The sequence below is a fragment of the Gopherus flavomarginatus genome, chromosome 3 (genome assembly GCF_025201925.1).
Source record: "Gopherus flavomarginatus isolate rGopFla2 chromosome 3, rGopFla2.mat.asm, whole genome shotgun sequence".
NCBI classification, from domain to species: Eukaryota; Metazoa; Chordata; order Testudines; family Testudinidae; genus Gopherus; species Gopherus flavomarginatus.
The window spans coordinates 61449485-61476895 of record NC_066619.1 but is presented as its reverse complement, the minus strand read 5'-3'; the positions used below and the strand labels follow the sequence as shown (position 1 = coordinate 61476895).

Below are 27411 nucleotides of genomic sequence, written 5' to 3'. Positions count from 1 at the left end.
GTTATTGGAGACCTTCAATTCTTTAGCAGTTTTAGTATACGATATCCTGACTAGACACTTGACAGCTTAGGAAACCTATTGCTTCTCAGTACTGTGGATAAAATTTAATTATAGAAAAGGCAGAACATGATCAGTGCTTCATAGCACAGCAACTAAATTTTGAGAATGTTCTAATTTCTTACCAGCTGAAAATAAAATCCAGAAAAATTTCAATTGGCCAAAGTCTCTTGAGCAGCCAAGGAGAGCTTGGTGCAAGTCTGGAGATGGGCAGAGAACAACTTCTTTAAGCAGCCTTTGTGTTCACCTGATCCTAGGATTAGCAGGCACTAGCCTGGACTCTGGAGCAAGGAAGATCAAACTAAAGGCTGCACTGGTGGCCAGGGATTATCCAGACACATGGGAGCCCCAGTCACACACCTTTTCCCTGACCATATCCCCAGCACCACTAACTAATAGGGTAGTAGTAAAGATTCTATAGTGGCTGCACACCACCTAAGGATGCCATTATGTAGAAGGTATCCACCTGTGGCTGTATCTGCTGTGCAAAGGAACTAGACTACTCTAAAGTATTGGAGCACGTGTTCCTAAAATTCAAAGCTTATTACTCAAGTGATCAGTCAAAAACTGCAATTGCTTTTAAAATAATTGATTTTTTTTCATTGCTTTATCCACTTCCCTACTGTTTTTTATTTTAGACATTCTTCGTATTCATTATCCTAATTTCTCCAAAAATATTAGGAGAACCAAATCCATCTGAAGGGTTTGCTTGAGTATGAGAGATGGTTCTAGTTGCTTTGATTTCAGTCCTGTGTAGTTGTCACTGGAAAATATCTGTTGTCACAACAGAAGCTGTGGTTAAATGTGGATTGTCCCTTTGGAAGACAGTTAGCCTCCTTTTTTCTATGTCTGTCAAAGTACAAGATAATTAAAATGCTTTATTTCATTTTCAGACCATGCTAAGGAGGAAGAGTTGGAAAAGATCAAGTAAGGTAATTCTTAGCGTGTGGTCTTTTAGCATTATTTTTAGAAGAATGAGATTTCATACTAAATCTCTCTCTTAGCATTGCAAGCAATGGCACGGGATTTATTCTCTATGAAGTTATATTTTTATATAATTTTGGGGACAACTGAGTGAGCCTTTTCAGTAATAATGAAACTACTCAAATGTGTTTTTACAACCTTTTAACTTGTCTCAAATTCATCCAAACGCTTCAAGTTATTTATGTAACTGGCAAACATGGCAATGTTTTCCCTAACATTGGTAATCTATCATGTATGGTAATTTTTCTTGTACACAACAGGGCCTAAAAATAAAAGTTCATGTGCTAAGCTGAAAGATATATGGGGGTCTTTGTGTCCCAATATCACTTTAACTATTTTTTTGAATTTGATTTTAATTGACTGAAATTATGCTTGCAAATGTTTCTTGCTTGATAGTTCTGAGGAATTAAATCCTCTAACCACAGGACAGACACAGGAGAAACAAGAGTAGTCAAGTTTTCCTACTCTACCCCCATTCCAACAATGTGCCTCAACCATTATTTTGAGGGACCAGGTCAGGGAGTAACAAGTGGTAGCTGCATAGGCCTATCTCCAAGCCAGTTCAGATGTTGGCCTTTCTGCTAACACTCTCTACCATAGTGTAAGCAGTTATGGTTGTGTATGCAATGTACATATCTGGCTACTAAGACTTTGACTGAGATCACCAACACCAAACAAAATTAATTTTTACATATTTTCTGTGCATGTTTCTGTAAAGTTTAGTGCACGCTTTAAAAGTTTGTGTTTGCTTTTTTTAGGAACTGATACCACAGAAGTACAGTGTGCTTTCTGATGAAGTATATACTGTATATAGTATAGGTACTGTTCTTGAGTTGTACTCATTTTCATTTATGTATCTTTTAAAAAAAAAAAGTAGGAAAACATCTCCAAGATTTGAAATTGACTGCCAATTCTGATTTTGAGAATACACCTCTACTTAGATATAACGCTGTCCTCGGGAGCCAAAAAATCTTACTGCGTTATAAGTGAAACTGCGTTAAATCAAACTTGCTTTGATCCACCAGAGTGTGAAGCCCCGCCCCCCGGAGCACTGCTTTGCTGTGTTATAAATTCGTGTTATATCGGGTTGTGTTATATCAGGGTAGAGGTGTAGCTGTTTATCCTGTAAATTCCTTAAAACATATTAGCCATCCAAGGGCAAGTCTTTTTTTTTTTTTTTTGAATTATGGTTTACTTTTCTAGTGTATAACAAACTTAACTATACTGTCATTGCAGAAAGCAGTTCTATATTACATACTCAATGGAAAATGCTTAAATCAATATATTTATCATTTAATCATTTAAAGTACAGAACTAGGGTTGCAAGTTCCTGGATTCTGTTCCTGGCACTCACATAAACTTCCTATGTAAGATTAAGCAGTTCACTTATCCTCTCTTTTCTTTTCCAAATCTGTAAAATGACGATGATAGGTAATTATTTCATAGTAGTGTGATGAACAATAATTCATTGACATTTGTACAAAAGTTGAGCTTCTTAGATGGAAGGTGCTATGAAAGTGTGATTTAAGTATTTTCCAGCCATTTCCATAATACACAGGGAACTCAGATTGGAGTTCTTCTGAAGTGCTAATGAAATGTTGTGGGGCTGGTGAATCACATTGGTTTACATATCCTGCAAATGAAGCTTTAACTTCTGATGTTGTATACCTTCATTCAAGTGGGACTCCCCTAGTTTGAAAAGCAATTTCTCATGTTTTATCTACATTTGACGATGGGCAGTTAGCAGCCTTGATAATTCAAAATGCTTGATGATATCGTAGTTAAGAATTCTCCAAAATGTCCTACCTATATGATTTGTTTTATATTCACTTTCATGTTAGTTATTTAACAGCAATTCATTTAACAGTTGTGGCTCTCACTGATATGCATATAAAAAGATTTGGTACATATGGAATGTATTAATTTAAATATTGTATTCATGTATCTATAATTCACTGAAGCCAGATTCACTGGAGTTAATATGCATACATGTTTCTCCCATATATATGATGGTGATAGGTTATAAATTGCATAGCCATGTAATAAACTGCATTTATTATGCATCTTAGGCCATTTCAGTTGCACTCTGCCCATTACTCCATCTTCACCGGTACTATTTTTACAATTGCAAATCTCTGAGAAACTTCAATCAGCTGCCTTTTAAAGAAAGCAATCTGTAATAAAGATGTTTTTTTGTCTTCACAAACATAGAATTTCTTTCAAAAATTGCAGTAATCTGAAATGCAGGATGGATCGATATTAAATGAAGTATCACTGAGATTTAAGGAATGTCTGGAAATAGGTACTTTATATTATTGTGTAGGAGGGAAATCTTCTGCTCCACCTCCTCTTCAGTAGGACATAGTATTTATGTGTGGACCTAGGAGCTTGAGATATCAGACCCTAAAATCATGATATGATTTATTAGAAAAGCTAATACAGTTAACTTTTGGGGTATCTAAAATAAAGTACATTTTTAACCTTCCAAGGTCTTTACAGTTGCACTGATAGTAAGGGAATCTGGATTACAGATTGTGGGGTATGAATTGCTTTTATAAACTCCCTCAAACATTCTAAAAATAGTTTTCAGTAATTAATTGTTGTAATTGGTACTTGTGAGAGTCAGCACTGTGTCTAAGCAGTGAAACCCACAGTACTAGCTTTCCAAGTTGTTTCCAGCACACAATACTGTGATACAACTATTAATATAATTAGAGTTTTCATGAACAAAGAACATCAACTTGAATTGGTTGGTTATGAAAATGTATTGGAAAAATAGACTCATTTCTAGTCCTTCTCCTTTCAAAGGGAAGATGATGTCTGAGCCCCTTTATGAAATGTTGGCCAACTATCAATGAGTAAGAGAGGCAAATGAGACAATGTTTTGCCTTTATAACTTTTTATACTCTGTACAGTGCAATGCTATCTGGAAAGGGTTATACATATCTCCTCTGTATTATTGAGCCTGAAGGAAGTAGTTATCACAGAGAGAAACGTGTCGCATTTATCCTTTTGTACAAGATGATGGCATTCCCATTGCTTAAGTACTCACGCAGTATTTTCCTTGTTTTGACTTCCATTAATGAGGTTTCTTTCTTTCTCACCCATACTGCCAATAATAGGATTTTTTTCCAGATGAAATCTTATTACTTCTGCCACTCACATAATGTGAGATTGGATTTAGTGTTGAAATCAAAAGGATAAATAGTAAGTTTGTGGCCAGTGAAACAGTAAATGAACTTCAGTATTGATTTATATGTCTGCAAGAGCAAATGTGTTATCCGCCCAAAACCAAACATCAACTGATCATAATAAGAAACAAGAAGGGGATAAAAATCTGCAAAACAAAAATATGTTTCTGTTGCAAAATGTTAGATTATTAGTGTTTACTCACACTAGTTATTGCTAACTTTACAGACACTACTCCCACTGCGAGATGTAATGTATACCTTTAAGATCCAAGTCTATTATTAAAAGACAGATGGGGCTGATATGTAATTTCACCCGCATTCAGCAGTCAGTTGGGTTGCCTGTAATATTTTATGAATATGTTCCTTCCATTTGTTTGATATGGTAGTTTTTGCTATATGAATACAAGGGGTTAATTCAAGCTGAAGTTGCTTGTATCTATGCAAGAAGGGAGTTGACAGCTTCAAAAAGCCTGTCTACCAGTCCTTAAAGGACAATGCATTTGTAATTTGCTTTTGAAGTTTTACCTCTGACCAGATGGAGTCCAGCAGTCTGTCTTGTAACCACAGGTGGGAGAATTAGAAGTGGGAAAAAGTGTAAAAATGATCTTTGGATTGTAAAATGACAATTCCTTAAGAACAGGCAGAGAGTAAGGCAGGGACTGATGGGGAGATGGGGACAGACTGGAAGCCTGTGTTGCTTTTTCATTAGATAGGTTTACACTTTGTGTTCCTGAGCACCTCTCACATAAAGGGCCCCCTAAACATAAAAGTAGATTGACTCAGTTGGAAAACATCTATCAGTGGGATGATCTCTGAACCAGGCAGTTTTTCAAGAGATTGCTTGAAAGTTCCAATATCTAAATATAGATTTTTTTCAGCAATATTATCAAATTGCAAGATATCACTATTCCTTTACAGAGAGACAGACTAAAAAACAGTAATGAATGTGCTATCTTGAGTGGCCTCCTCTGCTATTTTATGCATTTTACCAATTCCCTGATTTTGATCGAAAGTGATGAATGTGCTTTTGGGGTGAAATCCTTTGTCACTGACTTCAGTGCTGCCAGGATACTTGAGCAATACATAAAACTTCTGAATTTACTGATGTTCTGGAAAAATGTGGACCACAAGATAGTGCTCCATCTTTTCCTACAAGAAGTTCTCTCCCTTGGTGTTAGAGCCAGTACCCTCAGGGGACATATATCTTCTTGTATCAAAGTTTTGCAGTCCAGGGGAGTAGTCCCTCATCATTCAGCTTCAAATTCCTTAAACTGCAGAATAGGTTAATCCACCCAGGAAACTCAGTGCTATACTGCAGGCATTCACAGGCCGACTAATCATTTACACCCATTGAGACTCTAGTGCAGGCTATGTACAATGTCACTTAATTTTCTTACTGTTATGCTAGAGGTCCTAGCAGCAGTTGTGTCCACACATAGTCTTAGAGCTGGGAGCAATCTAGTTGGAAACTTACTGCTCCATTTTTCATGGCATTGATGACATAATGGAGTCAAGTTATAAGGATATTTTCCATTTCACAATATTGTATTCTTGCCATTTTGTCCTTAAATAGAATTAGAGAAGTCAAAACTGATTTTTCTCTACTTTCATCTCTGACAGAGGTCAAAAGATCATTTCTACCAGATATAAAATTGAGAGCATTCAATTTTCAAAATCAGGGATTTAATCCCACTTTAAGGACCCAAAGCCCAGTCCTAGATTGATGGCCACATTCTTAATAGAGAAGATCAGCATGTCAAGCAAAGATAGTATGCAAAGTGGCAACATGGACCAACATCCAAACCTGGAAGTTGACCCTACTAGCTGCCCTCCACAAAATTGTTCAGGAATATGATTCTCCAAGCCATGGTTCTGCCTTAATCCTGCCAATATCATCTCTTTTTTTGTCTGTTAGTATTCATATACTGTTCTCTCTTGTATTTTTACTACTGGCTGCACCAAATAATTTAGTCAACAACTCAATAGAGAACAGAAAATTTTGACTGATCTGTCGATTTCTCTGAGAAAGGCATGTCCAGTGCTCTGTCCCTCCTTGTTTTCCAGTGCTCTGTCGCTCTGAATGTTTTCTACAGTTGGATTTACAGTATTGTAAAGTAAATCCAAAAATATTCAATAAGCTTCTCAACTGAGAATATATCTGACATAAAGCTGTTCCATTTATTCTTGCTGAAGTTAACCAATTACTAGTCGTAGAATGCTTTGAAAAACTCTCTGAAAGGGACCTTCAGGTTGGGCCCACATATGACTCTTCAGATATATTTTATTCTTTCTGACTCTGGCATGACCAAAGGGGGACCCTACCTCACATGCAGGTCACAGACCCAAAATGTTTAGACCAGTGTTATGATAAAGCACATAAACCAGCATAAGAATACCTGTTAGACAAACATCTGTCAGGGATGGTCTACATAATACTTAGTCCTGCCATGAGTGCAGGAGGCTGGACTAGATGACCTCTTGAGGTCCCTTCCAGTCCTATCATTCTATGATTCTAATTTCCATATCCATTATGGTTAACTCATAGTTCATGGAATTCAAATAACGGACTGTGTGCAAGGTGTAATGATTTAGAAATAGGCAAAATAGTCATCCTAGATGTTGGAAGTGAGAGAGAAGTGCAATTAATTGCTATTGGAACTGTGGTCTAAATTCTCTTATGCTGGAGTCAGAAAATGGGCTGGATTTATGCAAATACAGTATGTCCACCCTTTTTGCTAGTTTTGCTTATGAAGTAGTGGTATAGGAATGATTAACACCAGGGTCTAAAGTAAGCCTCCTAACAAGCAGCTGAGAAGGTCTCAGTTTAATTCTGGCATATCATAGTGTTGCCTTACAGGCAGTGTGCAATGTCTGCACTAGGTCACATATCCAGATTTGGAGCTGGGTAAACTAGAACATTGGTTTATCTACAACCATTATAGAAGCCAACCTTGTGTTTACCATTAAAAAAAAGTCTGAATCTTCCAACACTAGCCACACAATGTTATGTGATTACCACAGCTTTTCCTTAAGCTTAGAATAGGATATGTCTGTGGTAACTTATAACAGTTGCCCGATGTTGACTTGATAATGGCTTCTACTTTAGAATATTATAAACATTCTTAAAGGCCCTAACTAAGGACGGGTACACACCTAAAACTTAAGCTGACCTGGTTATGTCACCGAGGGCTGTGAAAAATGTTGTGCCCTCTGCAATGCAGTTAGGTCAACCTAACTCACACAGTGGATGCAGCTACTGTAGAATTCTTCTATCAACCTGGCTACTGCCTCTCAAGGGGATGGATTTGCTACAGAGATGGAGAAACCCTTTCCATCTCTATAGCAAGCATCTACACTATAGTGCTATGGAGGTGTAGCTGCAGTGCCCCTTGTGTAGTGTAAATATACCCTGAGCTGATTAAGCAAGTGCCTAACTTTGAGCACGTGAGTAGTTTCTGGCAATATTCTTGATGAGTCCACTGCTGGTATTGGCTGTTCAATATGATGATTAGAGCTGGCTGGAAAAAAATATAATTCCCATGGGGGAAAAATTGATTTTTTTTTTTTGGAAAAAATTAATTGCAAATCAGAAGAAAAATTCAAAAATTTGAATTTTTTCATGGAAGCTAAATTCTAAAATAAAATTTGTTTTGGGAGACCCAAAACAGATTTTTTCATCCTGCTTCTAGGGGCTACCCAACTCTCCAGGGAGAGTCATACTGCCTAGGTAGTTGGGGTGCTAAGAAGCCTGGGCTCTCTGGTAACCAGCATGTAGGCCACCAAAGAGCTGAGGGTTTGCAAGCCCTGGGACCTTGACTCCCCAGAAAGCTGTTAGATAGCCTGCTGAGGAGTTGGGGAGTCCAAGGAGGCAGGCAGGCAAACAGGCAGAACACCTGCCTATCTGCCTGGTTTCTGTCAAGTTTTGACAGAATCTGCACATTCCCATGGAATTTTTTGATTTCATTGAATCAGCATTTCTGATGGAAAACCAACCAATGCGTGCTGTGATCAGTGACATAATTCTGTCTTTACATAAACAGCTTTAATTTACGTCTATAAATACCACTTGCACTTTGCACTCTCATGAGTGTCTAATTAACATGCTAAGTGCACTTAAGCATAGTTTCCATGCCAAGAAATGAATCCAGCTGCAGACACTTTTTTATGTAAGATGCTTATTATCATCAGTTTGGCAGAGCAATTTTAATGCAAGATAATACCTTATAGCAAAAGCTTGCCAAAATAAGGCCCTGGAAGGGAATATTGTTCATTTAAACTGAAAATTATTTTCAGCTCAGTAATCGCCTGCTCTTGCTCCTGTTGAAATCAAGAGCAGAATTCCCATTGATGTCAACTGAAGCAGGATTGGTCCTTAAATCTGGAGGACATAGTTAAATTTGATACATTAATGACACATTAAAACACATCAGTAAAACCCTCTAAGTGCCTTAATTTAAGGAAAGGTGCAGTAACAGATTATCTTGCACCTTTAGTCAAACATAATGGAAAAAAGTAGTCATTTAACAATTATCAGCTCTTCTCTGTCATGTCGTGGTGTACTGGTAAAATTTAGGGGGAAATGTGAAGATAAGAAATTGTCTTCTAAAATAAGGCCTTTGCTCTTAATTAGGTCTGTAGTCAGTATAATTTTTTAGTTCCAATCTGTAGTTTGAAGTAGCAAACTTTATGGGTTCAGAAAAAAAGCCCCTTCCCTCTTTTCCCTCCTCCACCTTCAGTTGCCAAGGAAAAGTTGTTGTGGGCTCTGGTAGTGTTCCATTACAAATGTTATCTACCATGTTAGTACTACAGTATACAAAGCTGGTATAATCAAAAAAAGACTGAAGTCCATTCTCCATCGCTTTAGCTAGAAATAGTCTGAATTATAGCAAGTTTTTATTTTAATTAACAGCATCCCAGTAAAAATATTTTGGCATCCTTCAGTGTGTATTTGGAAATTACTTTTGATTCACCAGACCTACAAATTGTTGTAAAATAGTTATGACATTTATTGACAAAAGAAGGATAAATATTTAAGAATGTTGTTCCTAAATATTTATTTTCCTTTCCATTTACAACATTAAATTATGCACTTAATGTTAACTTGCATTACAGCCACAGTTTTTGTCAGAACTCAGTGATTAGACTTGTGTATGTTGTCTAAAATATACATTTTCATGTATTATAATTTATAAAAAGGATTTGCAGTAACAGTGCAACATTTGCTTTACCCATCTCACTTTTTTTTAAATGTTGTGTGCACTTCCAGAACAAGTCTGAGTCTGTACAAAGTGAAATGCTGAAAGTGATGTCTCTATTATATAATGATTTTGTGCCTGATTCAAGATGTTTAAGTGTGTAGTCACTGATTTTTTTTTCCCCAGTGTTGGCAGCATTTTCAAATGATTTCCCTTATTAGCATTGAGGGCATAGCCTCCAGTGTTGCATGAGGCTTCATGAGCTGAGAAAAAAATGGGAAATAGCACATTATATTATAAAGATTATGGCAGCAAACAAAAATACTGATTTGTGTGATATTTCTTAATTCAGAAAATGATTAATATGTTGCAATAATAATTTAGTATAATTTGGAAATGGGAGGAGAAATATAATTTTAAAAAGTACTTTGATCTATACAGTATAAGAATTTTCACTTTCATAAAATATCCACATCTAGATGTCAATTTGTCAGCAATAAATGATGTTTACAGAAAAATTACTGAGATGATAGAAGGTAAGAATCAATAGCAGAGCAAAACACTTGAGAATAGTGGCTACCACACTAATATTTGAAAAGACAACCAGAGATTCAGTAGGGCTTATATTTGTGTTAAATGTGAGTGGAAGAAGAGAGCCTATCTGGTTAATTATCAAAACAGGTAAGTAATATTTCTGTGTAAATGTCAGCATTTTCAGTGTTCACGCTCTGTTACGATGGATTTAAGTACAAGTTTCCACATGGTTTTGATAATCACTTTAGTCCAGTCGTGGACTTCTTGAACAGAATAAAACTATTGATTTTACCAAAATGCACAAATATATATTGAAGTTTAATTCCATTTTCCTTTGCAGAGATTGAACGTGCAGTAAACTTAGTCAGCAGATCCACTTTGGTGAAAACATACTAACTTTCTGCAATGTTTGTAACACGTGTGAAAAGAGCAGTTACATCACTAACTGAAATATTCAAACACAGCTAATTTATCTCTGACATTTACACTATACTGTGGTATTGTACTGGGTAGAAGACAAAAACTATATAATATAATGAGTCTCCTTTATTGTCGACCTTAATTCTAGAACTACTTGGTGTGGTGATGTGCTTTGTAAATGAGAATGGGAATTATCATTAAGATGACAGAGAAGTCTTCAGAATTATATAATATTACAAATAGGAGGGAACACTGACAATAGAAATATTTCCTTTGATGCATATACACTTCGTGCCATGCTGCTTTTACTGAATATTGAAATGTCCGGTTAAATTATGGATAGCCAATCATATCAAACTACTGCAGATAAGGACTCTTCATCTGTGTCAGAATTTCTGAGAGAAAACAAAAGATACCTGTTTTTATAGAACAAATTTGAGAGAACATTTTGTAATCAGGAGATATGTTTTCAAAAGAATACAAGGATTTTTCCACAACCAGTGACGCTGTTCTCTAAATTCCTTTTTTGGGACATGTGGCTAGTAGATCAACTAGTAGTTGTACTTAAAAGTTCAATTAAGCTTTTCATTTTTTGTTTTGTTTTTAAATATCAGTGGTCAAATTAGGAAGTGGCCTACGCAGACATCAGCAAAACTGAATGGATTACTGCTGAGATTCTAAAATGGTGCATCTGTAAGATTGGCCTCCCTTGGTGTTTTTCCATAATAGTCAACTATTTGTGGGTATAAGAATAATTTTAGTGACTGCAGATTGTTGTCATTTACACAGTCATTCTGAACTTTATTTCCCTCCTCTTCTGTAGCCCTCTTTCCCTCCCTCTCCTTCCTGCTTCTCATAGTGCTTTGCATTATTTTAATCAAGGTTTCATCTCCCATAATATTTTGACATTCCTTTTTCAGGTTCACTTGTTCATATAATGCCTCTTCATCAGATCTTAAAATATTTATTTGTAGCATGATTATTCCTGTGGGCCAGGGGAGGAGATTATCTCCTGGAAAGCAGTGACTCTGAAAAAGATTTGCGGGTAACGGTGGCTAATCAGTTGAACACAAGTTCCCGATTTGATGCTGTGGCCAAAAGAGCTAATGCGATCTTTAGATGCATATAAAAAAGGGTAATTGGAGATATACCAATATCCTAGAACTGGAAGGGACCTTGAAAGGTCATTGAGTCCAGCCCCCTGCCTTCACTAGCAGGCCAAGTACTGATTTTGCCCCAGATTCCTAAGTGGCCCCCTCAGGGGGATCTTGGGTAGGGAAAGAGAGGTTATTTTACTTGTGTATTTGGCACTGTATTTGATTTTGTAAAAAAACCCGAAAATCCACAGATAAGGGAAACAAACTTTTCAGCCTATGTTTCAATAAATGCCAGAAGAATAAATTACAAAAGAAATGTTTGCATATTTTAACTAAATCTGTTTTTTCTTTAACCTGAAGTTTCAGCCCCAGAGTTTACGCCTGTCAGACATGCACAGAAAATCTCAGCTCTGGAGAGGAATAGTCAGTATCACTTTGATAGAGGGGTGTGAACTGAAGCCCATGGATGCAAATGGATTGAGTGATCCCTATGTGAAGTTCCGGCTGGGCCATCAGAAGTACAAGAGTAAGGTAACTTCTTTTAACTGTGTTCGTACTTAACATTTGGGATCTTCTGCTTGAATGACTATTTTAATACTTCTGGAATTTTGTTGTATTACTGCTTAGGTATTTTTCTATATGCCAAATACAGCAATATTGTGGTAACATGCCCAGCAGTTTAGGTTTACTGCCAATATTCTCATCTAGGGATTCAGCAAGTGCCGAGCTCTCTTATGCCCTCATGCAGGGATTTGTGCCTGTGACAGTGATTTCCATCTGCATGGGACTTTAGCACCTGCAGATCAAACCAATCTGGTTTGTGTGTTTGGGTTTACTGCAGGAACTGGTCACCCACTTATGACTTCTATCCTTACAGGACACTGACTGCAAGTAACAGCACAGTTTTGGGGTTTTTAATTTATTTTTCCTTTCCTTTTTCAGTATCATAATTAATTGATCAGATTTCCAGGCTGCTATGGAGAAAGAAGGATTAAAACTAGGCTGTCAAGCGATTAAAAAATAATCATTATTAATTGCAGTTTTAATAGCACTGCAAAATAATAAAAATACCATTATAAATAAATAAATAAATAAATAATTTTGGATGTTTGCTACCTTTTCAAAGAAAATGATTTCAATTAAAACAATACAAAGTATACAGTGCACTTTATTATTTTTTATTACAAATATTTGCCTTGTAAAAAAGATAAACAAAAGAAATAGTATTTCAATTCATCTCATACAAATACTGTAGTGCAATCTCTTCGTCATGAAAGTTGAACTTACAAATTTAGAATTATTATTTTTGTATAACTTCACTCAAAAATAAAACAATGTATAACTTTAGAGCCTACAAGTCCACTCAGTAGGCTCTTACTTCTTACTCCTCCTTTAGAGGAGTTGTCTTGGCTCTTACTTCTTACTCCTCCTTTAGAGGAGTTGTCTTGGCTTATTGAAGAGGTAAGATATTTTATCTCAGAAAGTCAGTATTGTGGAGATGGGAAGGGTGAGAGTTGTGCAGAAGAAGGGTGAATTCTTAATACTGCTCCTATTGGGTTGGATTTCTGGGCTTGCCTGTCTCCTGTCCAAAGAGGAGGAGAGCCTGTAAGACTCCTAGTGATAAATCCAGTGGAATTTGTGGCCTTTGCTGAAGGTAGTAGTTGCCCCATAAGGAAGACTTTGGGCCAGTTTCCACTCCTGCTCAATATAGAAGTTACTGCTGCTATTAAGCTATGATGGAGCAGATTGCTTTTTTTTGTTTTAATTGAAATCATTTTCTTTGAAAAGGTAGCAAACATCCAAAATTATTTATTTATTTATTTATAATGGTATAGAGAGGGCTTGGTTTATAGAATATATGTTGCTTCTTTGAGTAACATCCCTCTGGTCCCAGTGCACATGTGCTTTTGATCTGAGATTTTCAGTAACAGAGCCAATTCAGTTCACACATTCACTTTAGACATCCTCATACCTTGGACTGAGGATGTCTAGAGTGGATGTGTGAGTTTCACGGACAGACCACCCTCAATTCCTTCTCAACAACCTGGTGGCCTGAGACTGAACCTTTATTATATCTAGTCCCAATTTTTTTCCTGGAGTTCACCTTTACTATAACTTAGTATAGTATAGTTTAGTCTAGTTTAGTAATTTATTTGTCATTATTAGTTGAATAAGCCCCCCTTCTATTTCTGTTGTTTTTTTTCCAAATAACACCTCTTTCATCTTTTTTTTTTTTTTGAGAGGCATCTATCAGGGATCGTTATCGCTTGTTATGCCAAGTTCCCCAGGCTTCAAGCACTGCCTTTCCAGCTGGGGTCTGCCCTGGTTAGCAAAGGTGGTTCTCCATGCCTGCACTGTTTAGGGGACACCTATATACTATCCAAGTGTAAGATCTGTACTACTTTTAATAGCAAATCTGGAAATTGAAACAGAGAATTTGAATTTTGGCTTCTTATGGTAGAGGAAGCTCTGATACCAGCTTCAGACCTGGATTTGGAGGACGTTCTTGTCCACCAACCTTCAAGTGCACTTAGTGCCCTGTCAGCCTCTGTATCAAAGTGACAGAGATCCTTGCAGTATAAGGGTGAAGGTACTGACAAGGCTCCATGGAAGAGAAGTTCTGAGTCTCCCACCAGAGATCCTTCTTTGAAGAAATCTCAGTCACTCCAGGAGACCTCAGGTCCTGGAATAGGTACTATTGAGGCTCCCAGCACTGGTACCGGGAGCTCATCAAGGCTTTGAGTTCTTCTGACAGCCATGGTACCAAGCATGCTTCAGTACCAATGAAACATGATCTGAGCAGAAAGCCCAAGAAATCAGCTTCTTAGAAACCAGTACCATCTGCAGACCCCAAGCATTCTGACTCTAGAAAGCTAATAACATCCATTTTCATAGCCAAACTGGTATCCCAATCTGCTACACCGATGCACCAGAAGACATCAGAATCTTTGGTATTGTCACTGTTTGTTTGTTTTGGAGGTGTATGTCTAACAATCAGCACCCTCAGATTGAGACACCAGCGAAGCAATCAACAACATTAATAATGACCATGGCTGTTGTGGAGCCTCACTTAATCTCTGATCAGATACATTCAGCACCACAAGATTTCAGATTCTCCAGGGGTCTTTTCGTTTCTAAAGAACTGGAGTCCACATTGCTAATGGATACCAAGCACTTGTCAACAGTGTTCCCTCTAATTTTTCCCATGCATATGCGGAATGAATTCTGTTATGTGCACCAATATGGAGGTGATGTGTAACATAATTCACATGGTGGGTGTAGGGCCGACGGGTTTGGAGTTTGGGAGCGGAGCTTGGCTGAGGCGGAGCGTTGGGGTGCAGTGGGGTGAGGGCTCCAACGGGTGGTGCGGCTCTGGGGTAGGGCCAGGGATGAGCGGTTTGGGGTGCAGGCTGCCCAGGGCCTACGACAGGGAGAGAGGACACCCCATAGCAGCACCTAGGCTCGGGGTCAGGGGGGAGGAGAGGCACCTCTCTCCTGGCTGTGGCAGGTCTGTGCCGGGGCTGGGTTGGGGTTGGGGGAAGGGTGCCTCTCCCCAGGTCACGAAAGTCCAGGGCAGATCTGTGTTGGGGCCGGCAGGGAAAGGCGCTTCTCCCTGCCGCGGCTGGACCGTGTTGGGGCCAGCCAGGAGAGGCACCTCTCCCCACCGCAGCCCTGAGCCCCTGCGCGGGGCTTAATAGGCATCTGTGTGGCCGCACAGGTTAGAGGGAACTTAGCTTGTCAGTATCAAGATCTTCTGGGTCACTGAGATCTTATCTTTCCCTGGTGACTCTGACTTCTCCAATACCTGCTGCACATGGTAGACAACTACCTTCATCTTTAGTTCTGCCTCACTGTTGGACTACATTAAGAATGATTTTTCTTATGCCCAGATCTCTGTCGAGGTGTCTCCTATATACCATGGAGAGAACATTTCCTGGGTCACCCACCATGAGAGGAATATGCATAAGGACCAATAACCTTATGGCCCTTCTCATTAGTATGATCAACACTGAATGTCCGCTCCTCTACCTTATGTCTCCCTCACTAGCCATATTGGGCTCTCTATCACCAGCAGTTTTTGAAAGCTCCTAGCTACTCCCATGGGGAGCATAGAAAAATCTCATGTACCATATCTTCCTCCTCAGCCTCAAGAGGAAACTTACAAGGAGCAAGAGGCTAGAGTGAAACCCCCACCCCACCCCAATACAAATATCTCTGTCATCTCCAGAAGAAGCTGTAATGCCTCGACCACCTTCTTTGGTGGATGATTTTGAACAGTTCCAGGAACTGATTAAACATGTTGCTGACTCACTCCAGTTTCCTTAGAGGAGATCCAAGAATCAGAACATAAACTTTTGGACATTGTACATTTGACAGTCTCTGGCCAAATTGCATTGCCAGTCAATAAGGCTCTTATGGAACCTGCTAAAACCGTCTGGCAGACCCCTGTCATGGCATGGCCTATCTGTAAATGGGCAGACAAAAATATTACATGCCAGCCAAAAATTCTGAGGTTTTTGTTCTCCCACCCACAAACAAATGATTTAATCAACAAATGTGGCACACAGAACAATGCAAAAAATGAGCCTTACAACAAAGACCAAAAGAGACTTTATCTATTTGGTCACAACAGCTACTCTGCAGTGACTCTGCAATTGAGGATCACAAATTACCAAGTTCTGTTGGCAAAATACAACCACACCAGTTATGGTAAATTCAACAGCTTTATTGAACTTCTCGCTGAGGAACACCTGAGAACAATTCAGAGCCATCATAACAGAAGGTCAGTTCTTAGCAAAGACCTCATCGCAAGCCTTCCTAGATGCAGCTGACTGTGGCTCAATCCCTCTCCTCCACTGTCATGCATTGTGCATCCTGATTACAATTATCTGGTTTTCCTAAGGAGGTCCAAGACTGTGGAAGGGCCTGTCTTTTGATGGACTCATGCTCTTTTCAGAGTCCACGGATGAATCCTTACATACCTTAAAAGACTCAGAGCACACTCACGTCTCTCGGAATATATATGCCTGCATTCAAAGAAAATATAGTAGATTTCAAACCACACAGAGATCCCAAATGGTCTAGTTTTTGAAATATTATGGTTCTGTAGAGCCACCAAGAAAGAGATCAAGATATCAAAATAGAGGCACCCTAACGGAACTGTTATCACTTCCCAACTGTTGTCCTCAGCCATGATAATGGTCTGGTTGAAGGTCCGGGAATATCCTCTTTTTGAACATACCCACTTTTAACCCTTTGGAGATAAGTTTTCCCATTTTCAACCTGCCTGGGAACAGATTATTTCCAACAAATGGGTTTTGGAGGTTATAACAATGGGTTACTCCAACCATCTTATCTCCAACCCTTTTCAGGGGCCCATCTCACAAACTGTAGTTGAGACGGGAAGTCATCTCTCTTCTAGTCACAGTGGCCATAGAACCAGTTCCAATCCAGCACAAGGGGAAGCGCTTCTATTCCAAGTTATTTTTGGTTCCAAAAAAAGTATGGGAAATGGAGACCAATATTAGATCTTCGGCTCCTGTATGCCTTTGTGAAATCACAGAATTTCAAGATGGTGTCTCGTGCAGCTACATTTCAATCATTAGATTTCAGTGATTGGTTTGCAACCCTCGACCTTCAGGATGTATATTTTCATGTTGCTATTCATGCCTCTCGCAAGAGATTAGTCAGTCAGGATCACTTCCAATATCAAGTGCTTCCCTTTGGCCTCTCCTCTCTCTACCAGAGGTATCTTCTGAATGCCATATCAGCCGGGTTGTTTATCTTCCAGTCTTTTTTCCAAAACCACACCAGACCACAGAGGAAGTCATCCTCCATGCTCTGGATGTCAGAAGGGCATTAGCCATCTATCTGGACGGAACCAAGACTTTTAGAAAGTCTCCATGTTTTGTTTAATTTACAGACAAATCAAAAGTGGATCTCTGGGTGAGGCTGCCAACATTCAACTTCCTGTAGGTTGTTAGCCCATTGTACAAGATTCCATTCTGCTTCCATGGCACTCTTGAGAGAGGCCATCTGGTCTTCAGTATATACTTTCTCCAAACTCTATGCTGTGGTTCACAATGCCAGATCACATGCTTTGCTTGGTAATACAGTACTATCTTTAGTGTTGGACTCGACTCTGAAGCTCCCTCCATCTTCCAGTGATACTGCTTGGGAGTCATCTAAAGTGGAGCACTCAAAGGAACACTACTTGAAGAAGGAGAGTTTACTCGTCTTATGCAGTAACTGGATTTTCAAGATGTGTATCCCTATGGATGCTCCACTGTCTGCCCTCCTTGCCTGTGCTTCAGAGTTGTCTCAAGGAAATTCATGGTGGAGAAGGAACTGAGGGCAGTTTGCCTGTGCTGCTCTATGTATCCTTAGTGCGAGGCATAAGGATGGTCTGGAGCCCATGTGTGGGCCGTACAGGCACGGCTAATTAAAATCTCTGCTCAAAGGTGCATGGGGTGCAGGCATACCTGAAGTTGAACACCCCCAGAGACACACATCTTGAAGAACAGCAGTTACTGCACAATAACCTCTTCTCAGAGATAACTAGAGTAAAAATCACTATTGAAACTGTCTGCTTCAACCTGAATTCATTTACATCTTCTCCTGTAATTAAAAATAAACAACAAATTAGCTTGGTAAATTCATTTTCCCTACCCCTACAACCTCGAACATTATAATGGCAAGAAAAAGAGGAGGAGATCATGCAAAGCTGGTTAACTGCAGTTGCTGGTTAAATGCTTTCCATTTCAGTTTGTCATTTTCAGGTAGCCTTTTTGGTTTTGCTTTAGAAAGACAACTTTGTCACTTTTCTGTCACTCAAGTTGAGGAATCATTACTCTAGAGAAAAATGGTTCAGTTCTCAGGGCAAATTCATTGTTTTACAGACTTTCTGTGGTGATGAACTGAGAGATTCTGGAGGTTGGTACTATGACCAACAGGGACATGAGGTTGTTCAGTAGCCTTATATTTTTTCCTTTAAAAAAATCACCACTGAAACAATAATTATATAAATTAGACTTTCTGGGCAGCATCTAAAGATTAATTTCACTGTTCAGGAAGAACATGGCTGCACAGTGCAATAATGACTTTCTTTACTCTCCTTTCAGATTGTGCCAAAAACTTTAAATCCTCAGTGGAGGGAGCAGTTTGACTTTCATCTCTATGAAGAGCGTGGTGGAATTATTGATATTACTGTGTGGGACAAAGATGCTGGCAAAAGGGATGATTTTATTGGCAGGTGTGTGCTGTTACAACCTACTAGTACTCTGGAGATAAGAGCATATGATTACAATGAGTCTTGTTGTTGTTAAAACTATTTCTTATAACCATTTGTCCGTGTACGTTTTCCTGCATTTATGACAGTTCTTGCTGTAATGCTGACAAAATAATTTTTTGCTTGACCAGTAGGTGGCAGATTTTACCTATTCATAGACGTAGATTTTCAAACGTGGACATATTGTATTTAGAAGTATAATCAAGATGCAGGAGGTTCCATGCTGCAATGTTTTCAGGGTTGGGGTTAGAGGTGAAAGAAATATCATGAATTACAAAATGCTTGTAAGACTAAAACACATCCTCATTTTTAATCTACTGTGTGGGTGAAATGAAAATCTTAAAGCACTGCACACAACCTTTTTTGTAATAAAATATAATCACTGATGTAATTAATTCTCAAGGGACTCAGTATTTGGGATCTTTTCTCAGAGTTCAGGAAATGATATAAATCTGAATCACCAAGCTCAAACTGTTTTACTGTGGTAGGTCATGGTAAATACAGCCCATTTGTATCAGCTCGTAATAGAAAAAAGTCTCAAAACTATTAAATATGTGTAGCTACTGTGAAAACTTAGCTTTATTGAGAAGTTCAAATATTCAGTTACATCATATGAAGTTACATCACATTCTGGTAAATTGTATTAATCCTATTTCTTCTGGGTAGTTATCTGTCAGAGTAGAATATTAAAAACTTGTAGATGCTATGACTAGTACATTGATGCTTTGTAATCAGTAGAATTAGCCTTTGTTGAAAGTACATATTCATGAATGGAATTCCTATGAACTAAGCTATATATTTTCCATGTCAATGTGTTAATCTTTCCCCCTCTATGCTTATGTTTAGAGTAGCACCTTTGTTTACCATACTAGATGATGGGGCAGATTGGTCATAATCAGGGGTGGCTCTAGACATTTCGTCGCCCCAAGCACGACATCATGCCGCAGAGGGTGCTCTGCCAGTCGCTGTTCCCGCGGCTCCGGTGGACCTCCCGCAGGCGTGCCTGTGGAGGGTCCACTGGTCCCGCAGCTTCGGTGGAACCTTCTCCTGGAGACAGCCTTTTATAGAATGTGAAGAATCAGAATAGATTTAAATATTTTTGGTGTATAAGAGGCTTAATGGCAATCAGTTTTTTAAAATATATATTCATTGGAATTGTATTTTATACGATACCCTTTATCTGGGATTAATATATGTGTATGTTTTGTCCCTGTCTCATCTGCAGTGAGGGGCTATAATAATAACTTTAGTTTGGTAGAGTAGCTGAATGGGTCTGTCCTATGTGAGTACCTGCCATGCCTCCCACCCACTTCTCAAATTTTCAGTCATGTGCTTTGTGCTTACTGCCATGCTGCCACTCATATTTGGGAGGAGTTTCCTGTTAACATCTGCAGAGCTACCTCACAATCCTCCTTCACAATCCTCCTTAAAACTCTCCTTTGCTGTGATGTCCACAAAAAAAATTTGACAACTGTTAGGTCACTGATACACTGATACCCCTGCCTATCATACCGATCAATGCTGTATCATTTTTTCCTTGTACTCACCTGTTTGTCTTTATCCAGCTGTCATCTCTTGTCTTATGCTTAGATTGTAAACTCTTTGGGAGAGGAATACTGTCTTTTTGTTTGTACAACATCCAGCACAGAGGGGTTCTGGTCCATGACTGGGGCTCCTTGGCACTTTGTTAATATAAATAATAAGAGTGACGTGAGATCTTTTGCTTCCAGTGTCAGAAGAGGTGATATGCTTAGGATCTAGAGGGGAAATTGAAAACTGTTTCCTGCTTAGTTGGGTGATTGGGCATCTTTCCTTTTATCTTAAATAAATAAATAAATAAGGACCTCTTACCACCTTGAATAATTCTCAAGCACTAGCAAGTCTCTTCTAGAGGTAAATTTGTATATAATACAAATCTAAGACTCCATCTTGAGTGATTGCCATATCTGACTAAAGTTTGGTGAGGAAGAAACCATGTTTTATGATGATGAATGAGTTTCCACTAATGGAAAAAAATAGAACAAATAGAGGAGAGAAATAGGAAAAAAGTTATTCATTCATTATTTAGGGAACAGGTCTCATCTTTGATCCACAGAGCAGTTCTCTATTGCACATTTTGCATTCATTCTGCTTGCAGAGCACTCATGAATGTCAGCAGAAATTGTGAGGAATAAATGCAGAATATGCAAAAAAAAAAAAAGTGTTGCTTTGTGGACCTCAAGAAAGATATTTGCCTTTAGAATAGTGTATGTTAGTGTCACAAATCCAGCTGGTGTCTCCTGTCCAGCTACCCACTGGACTGCTGAGAGGGGAATCCAATCCTGTGGATCCCCAAGTATTTAAGCTTCCCTATGTCTCAGCAGGCTGCCTGCACTGTTTCCTCCCTAGGCCTCTCTGGCACATATCCTGAACACTGACTCTGTCTGCTATGTCTTCATAGAAATGGACTTAGCTCCCAGAACCGATGCTGACTCCCCTACCATGATGCACCAGTTGCTTACACACCCTGCTACAGAATCCCATTCAAGTTGTGAATCTGCTGGTTTACAATTTAACTCTCTCCTGAGACACACAGCAGTTGAGAAGCATTTAACTTGCAGAAACACTGCCCAGAGTCTAGCCCCTTAACTGCTTTTCTACTGACTCATATAAAGCACAAATAAGTACAGATCATACAAACAATAAGCATCTTACAATGTCCCTCATTAGCACACCTTTCCCCTGTGAGTTCTTGCGCATACCATGTGTGTCCAGGGAGGCAAGCAGGCTCCCTTCCCTCTCACTGACTGTTACTTGCTGGGTCTTTTCTCATATACTGGAGAAAATGCCCCCTGAGTAGAATAACTTCTCTTTTAAAACTTTCAAATACTTTGTTCAGTCTCTTGCTGGATCAGAGGCCCCCTGCCAGTTGACTTTGTTGACAAGGCGAGCTCCCTCCTGCTAAACCAGTTGTTCTGAGAAGGGACCAGTCCTTTGTCCAGAGTGAATAGATTTCCAGTGACTGGGTACTTAGTCAGCTATCCTCTGTTGTCAACACTGTATCGCTACATCTTGGAACTACAGCCCAACATGGAGGCAAAGGATAACAGATAAGGCTACCAAAAAACATGCTCAAAATGGACTGTGGAGCTTGGGGTGTTTTATTTTTCTCTCTCTGTGTGTGTCTCCATCGACACAGTATATTTTTGATTTTTGGAAACCCTGTTCTCCAGGCCTCAACATTATTTGAATCCTGTCCTTGTCACCCAGCATGGGACTAGAATCATAGAATATCAGGGTTGGAAGGGACGTCAGGAGGTTATCTAGTCCAACCCCCTGCTCAAAGCAGGCCCAATCTCCAACTAAATCATCCCAGTTAGGGTTTTGTTAAGCCTGACTTTAAAAACCTCTAAGGAAAGAGATTCCACCACCACCCTAGTTAACCCAGTGCTTCACCACCATCCTAGTGAAAAAGTTGTTCCTAATATCCAACAAGGATGAGATTTGGATAATTGAGCAGAGATGCCTGGGCTACAGAGGAGGCCGCTCTGCTGCTGAAGACTCCTGCGTGGCAGCGCAGGTAGACCTTGGCAGCCCTGCTGTCACAGGAGTGAACGAGCGGAGCGCTGACAGTGGATCTGCAGAGGGTTCCTGTGCTGCCGCAAGGCTAATGAATCCTGGCCAGGGATCGGGTATCTACTCTGCCCTGCCAGGACTGCTGTCTCCTGGTGGTGCTAGAGTCTTGTCTGCACAAGTTGAACCAGTTTAGCTTATATCACTTACCTTGTGCCTGCAATAATTGAAATGGCAGATGTGTCAGGGCACTGCCTTCTTGACTATCCAAGTAAAATCTCTGTCTGGCATGCTACTCAGCTAACCAGGAGAGAGAGAGAGAGAGAGGATGTGTGCGTGTGTGTGTGTGTGTGTGCGCGTGCGTGTGTTTGTTTACAGACTCTCCTGGTTACCTGAGTAACATGCCAGATACAGATTTTATTCGGATATCTATAGATATAGATATTCGTGTGTGTATGTGTAAGTGTGTAAAATATCTCTCTCTCTCTCTCTCTCTCTAATCTCCCATAGAATTTATAAATAGTACAGACGTATTCCCAAATTATCGCAGTTCACACATAAGATTCTCCCCCCCAAAGCTTTATTCTAGAATTTTTTCCTCCGATTTAATCAATGAATCCTCACATCACTGTCATTTTCTGCCTGGTAAAACAAAATTGGACCAGAAACCCTTCACAAAGGGACAGTAGGGGAAATTAATATTGGGGAAATTAGGTTTAGGTTTTGTAATGACCCAACCACTCCCAGTCTTTATTCAGGCCTAATCTGATGGTGTCCAGTTTCCAAATTTCCTCCTACTGTTACTCTCACCTTCTTGTCAACTGTCTGAAATGGGCCACTCTCTTACCACTTCAAAAGTTTATTTTTCCTCCCTTGGTATCCTGCTGTTAGTTGGATTGTCTTGTTAGACTGATCTCACACTTGGTAAGGCAACTCCCATACTTTCGTGTATTTATACCTGTTCCTGTATTTTCCATTCTGTGCATCTGGTGATGTGGGTTCTAGCCCATGAAAGCTTATGCACAAATAAATTTGTTAATCTCTAAGGTGCCACAAGGACTACTCATTGTTTTTGCTGATAAACATAATTTGAATGTCCGGATCATGCAGTTGGCGAATAAACTAAATAGTCACAGATTTACCATAACTGGGAGTAAATGTTTTCTATTTCCTTGTTGAGTCAGAAAATAAACTAGTTTGATTAAAAACCATATTCTGTAGAAAGTTTAGGCAGCTAATATTAAGCAGCTACTATTAAGATAAAAAAATCAAATTAAGGTGAAATGATTTTAATCTCCATGTAGTTATTTAGTTTTCTTATCACCTGCATGTTTGAAGGCGATCCTGACTCTGTCACTTTCACAATAATCAGCTAATAAATCCTTATGATTTTTATACCTTTATGCATATCAGTAATTGGAACAAATTGGCTGCTGACAGCTGCCATAAATTGCCAAGAATGAGTGCTGTCAGAGAACAAGTTATTTCTGTGAACGTGCAGGATAAGTAAATCCCATGTCATGCAATTTTATTCAGCTGAAGTTATTTGCAATCCAATACAGCAGGACTTATAACATTATTTATTAGTGGGAAAATGCATGTTTATCTTCAAAATGACATTGATTTTTGCTCACATTTTATGCTAGGGGATTACACTTGACTATCTATATCTATCTATCTAGTTAATAGTAAGAGCGTGTTTGCGTATTTTCATCAGTATCTGAGAGACTTCACTACCTTCCAAAATTGATGCAAGCTGTGAGTGGAACACCTTGTCTTGTATATTCATTACACTACATATTGTTTATATTTATTGGGAGAAGTTTCCTTTTTCATATTTTTGTCTCTGAATATCATTATAATTGTATGTGCGTATTCTACATATTTCTTTGACTTCACTTCTTGCTAAAATGAATGTCATGAAAACATAAGGTTAAAAACATTGGAAAATTAGTTATTTAATTTTCAATTTTTGACACCGTCTGTTATGGTTTGTTTACATAATCTTTTTCACAGTAAGTAAGCTGTAGAGGTTCTGTTAGCACACACATGAATAAAAGCAGAATGAGAACTGTACTGTTGCATTATTACTCTGAAAGCACAATGGTATACTTGTCAGGGAGTTCTAAACTGAAGAGGTGGGATTTTGTATATAAAACATTTATATCTCAGTTTTCTTTTTCTTTTTCTTTTTAATTGAACGATGCTACTAATCTTTGCATCAGTTCTCTAAGATGCACCTACATCTCCCATTGTTTTCATGTACTCAGCAACTCTCACGATTTGTCCTTCAAGATATTCCAAATCATATACATAGTTATAGTATGAAAACTAAAGAGCCACTAAAGTTGTAAGACAAAAAATAGTGAACTGGATTATATTTTAGCTCACAAATCTGCAACAGTAGCTATTCATTAAGTGTGTAGAGCCAGCTTCTTTTGTGCCTTTCTCTACCAACTTTTTTTTAGGGGGATGGGGTCAAAATTACTCCACTGCATTAAGCTAAGGGGAGTAAAAATGAAAAGACTGGCATAGGTGTCAGGAACACAACAGCGAATGGGGGAAATGAGAGCAGAGATATTAGGTGGAAGAAGATTATGAAGAGTTATGTGAGGATGAGGTTCCTTTGTGAGGAAATTAGGCTTGGGCTCATACAGGGAAGATGGACTTTGAGAACCAGGGTGAGGCAGACTGGGACACGCATTCTTTGAAAAGCGAACTGAGTCCAGGCTGAGTCCCAAGAGCTCCTGGGCTTGCTAAAAGAATGTAAGCAGGATCATTTATTTTCCTGTAGGTCAAGAGGAAAGTCGATCCATGGGAATTTACCAGCTTTACTATACTGATATAATCTAAACCAAAAAAAGGGACACACTTACTATGAGTGAGTGTCTACGCAAGGATTTGTACTGGTATAGTAATGCTGGTAAATTGTAAAATCATTTTCTCTAATGTTTGGTTCCACTTGCAAAATGAACCTGCTTGTTTTAAGAAGGATGTTTGTCACTGTATGGTGCTAGTCATAGACTCCCTAAGGAAAGAGATGCAAGTGTCCAGTTGGATCGGCACTGTAACAAGCAGTGGGAATAGATAGGGCGCTAGACCCAGATCCTGGACTAAGAGTGGGAGAATTGCAAAATTCAACCCCTAACAGGTAAGGGGAGGCCTAACACCTAAGGGAGCACATCCAGAGAGCAGAAAGGGGACAGATGTACAAGCAGCACTGTAACCATGAGCACAGCTCTAGTGGTTTTATGCTCTTCTGCTCCCTGTCCTTCCCCAAGCCTGTCTGTATCCTTCCCCACTTCCAGGCTCCTGCCCCTTTCCTCCTATCCTTCCCCTCCTCAGCTGCATCAATATACCCACCAGGATTTGCACAGCTCTGCTGATATCCAACCCTGCCTGCCTTTGTATCCCTCCCCATGTGCTGCCACCCTCCCAGCTTCTGTCTCTCACTACTTCCCACTCCCCCCACCGCTACGCCACATCCTCATCCAGTTACTGTCCCACCTCCCCGTCTCCTTCTCACCCATTTGCATTCTAAGTCAGGCTACTTACTTCTTGCTGCTTGGTTCACAGTAAGGGGAGCATAGGAAGAACAATCTCCCTGCTCTTAGTTATTCTGCCTGATACCACAGCAGCCTGGAGCAGCAACTGAAGGGACAGTCCTGTTCAGCCTCTGCAGCCTCAGAATAGAACATTCTCAGTCACTTTGTGGGGATGGTGCATGTGTAGTCCAAACAGTACTTAAGAACTGTGAGGAAAAAAATGGAGAGGTGCAGTAAGGAACTGCAGAAATGATTTTGGGGCTGGAGAAAATATCTTACAGTGAGAGACTGAAGGAGATCACTCTATTTAACCTAACAAAAAAGTAAATGTAGATGTGAGTCGATTCTGGTGTATAAACACCTTCATGGGCAGACAATACTAGGGAACTAAAGGGCTCTCTTAACCTATCAGAGAAAGACATAGGGTGTAACACTGCACCCCATGTACTTCATAGTGTAGTATAATGATATAATTATGACGCATTTTGTACAAGATACGTCCTGTCATGTCTCTATGGAAAAGTTATGATTTGCTGAATATGATTATTCCAGTTGTATACAAAAATTATACACGTATCTGAACTTATGAATATTTACAAGGTGTTTGTATTTCAAATGTGCTTACTCTGGGAACACCCACAGCTAGCCTTTCAGGTACAGCAATGAAGAAGCTAAACATTGATGATGGCCCATCAGCAGAGACCATGATCTATGGAAGAGCTTAGCCTTGCTGTAAACATTTCAGCCAGCTTGTAAGTAATAGCTGCTATGACTCAGCAAGGGCATGTGACCAGACCACATGATACTGAACTTCAGTTTAGTACCTGTATTTTTCCACAAACTGGGCTTGGAACTGAGTTTGGAGCAAATGGTTCCTGCCATATGGTAAAGCTATATAAAGTGGGGTGTGACATCATCACTCCTCACACAAGGAAACTCTTGGAAACACCTGAGGAACAAAGATTGAACTTGGGGAAGTTCTGGTCCCAGGCTAAAGGGATTTCTAGCCTGTATAAGGAAACCTGGTAACCTGCTTGTATCATCAGACCGGGTGATAAATTGCTAATTCATATCTAATCTACCTAGTATGTTAGGCTTAGCTTGCATTTTGTTTATTTGCTCTGTAATCTGCTTTGATCTGTTTACTATCACTTATAATTAAGGCTGCAAATTTGTCGAGGAGGTCTCAGAATTCATGGATTCCATGAATTTCTGGGACCTTTGTGACTTGTGCAGCAGCTTGTGCGGCTGGCCTTGGGGGCTGCCTGAGTAGCTCAGGCATCCCCAGTGCCAGCCGCACTGGCTGCTGCTGGGACAGTCTCAAGCCACTGTGCTCTCCTCCTCCCCCAGTAGCAGCAGGAGTTTGGGTGTGGGAAGGGCCTCAGGGCTGGGGTTTGGGGCAGAGGTAGTGCACAGAGCTGCCTGGCTGCGCCTCCCACTAGGAGCTGGGGGAGAGACATATTGCTGTTTCCTGGGAGCCATGCGGTGCCAGGTAGGCAGTCTACCAGCCCCGCCACCCCCAGCAGCGGGGGTCCTAGGCTATGCACC

The 27411-nt window shown here is 39.6% G+C and overlaps 1 protein-coding gene across 5 annotated transcripts in view; it reads left to right on the top strand.

The window, feature by feature from the left end:
- MCTP1 (multiple C2 and transmembrane domain containing 1) overlaps positions 1 to 27411 on the top strand; it is a 543194-nt gene that overhangs the window by 241789 nt on the left and 273994 nt on the right. For 4 of the 5 annotated variants that reach the window (XM_050943873.1, XM_050943872.1, XM_050943877.1 and 1 more), the window contains exons 6-8: positions 951 to 989; positions 11839 to 12009; positions 18600 to 18730. In XM_050943873.1, the coding sequence (XP_050799830.1) occupies positions 951 to 989; positions 11839 to 12009; positions 18600 to 18730 (341 nt within the window). The remainder of the gene's footprint in view (positions 1 to 950; positions 990 to 11838; positions 12010 to 18599; positions 18731 to 27411) is intronic. The other variant, XM_050943875.1, reaches the window with a different exon arrangement.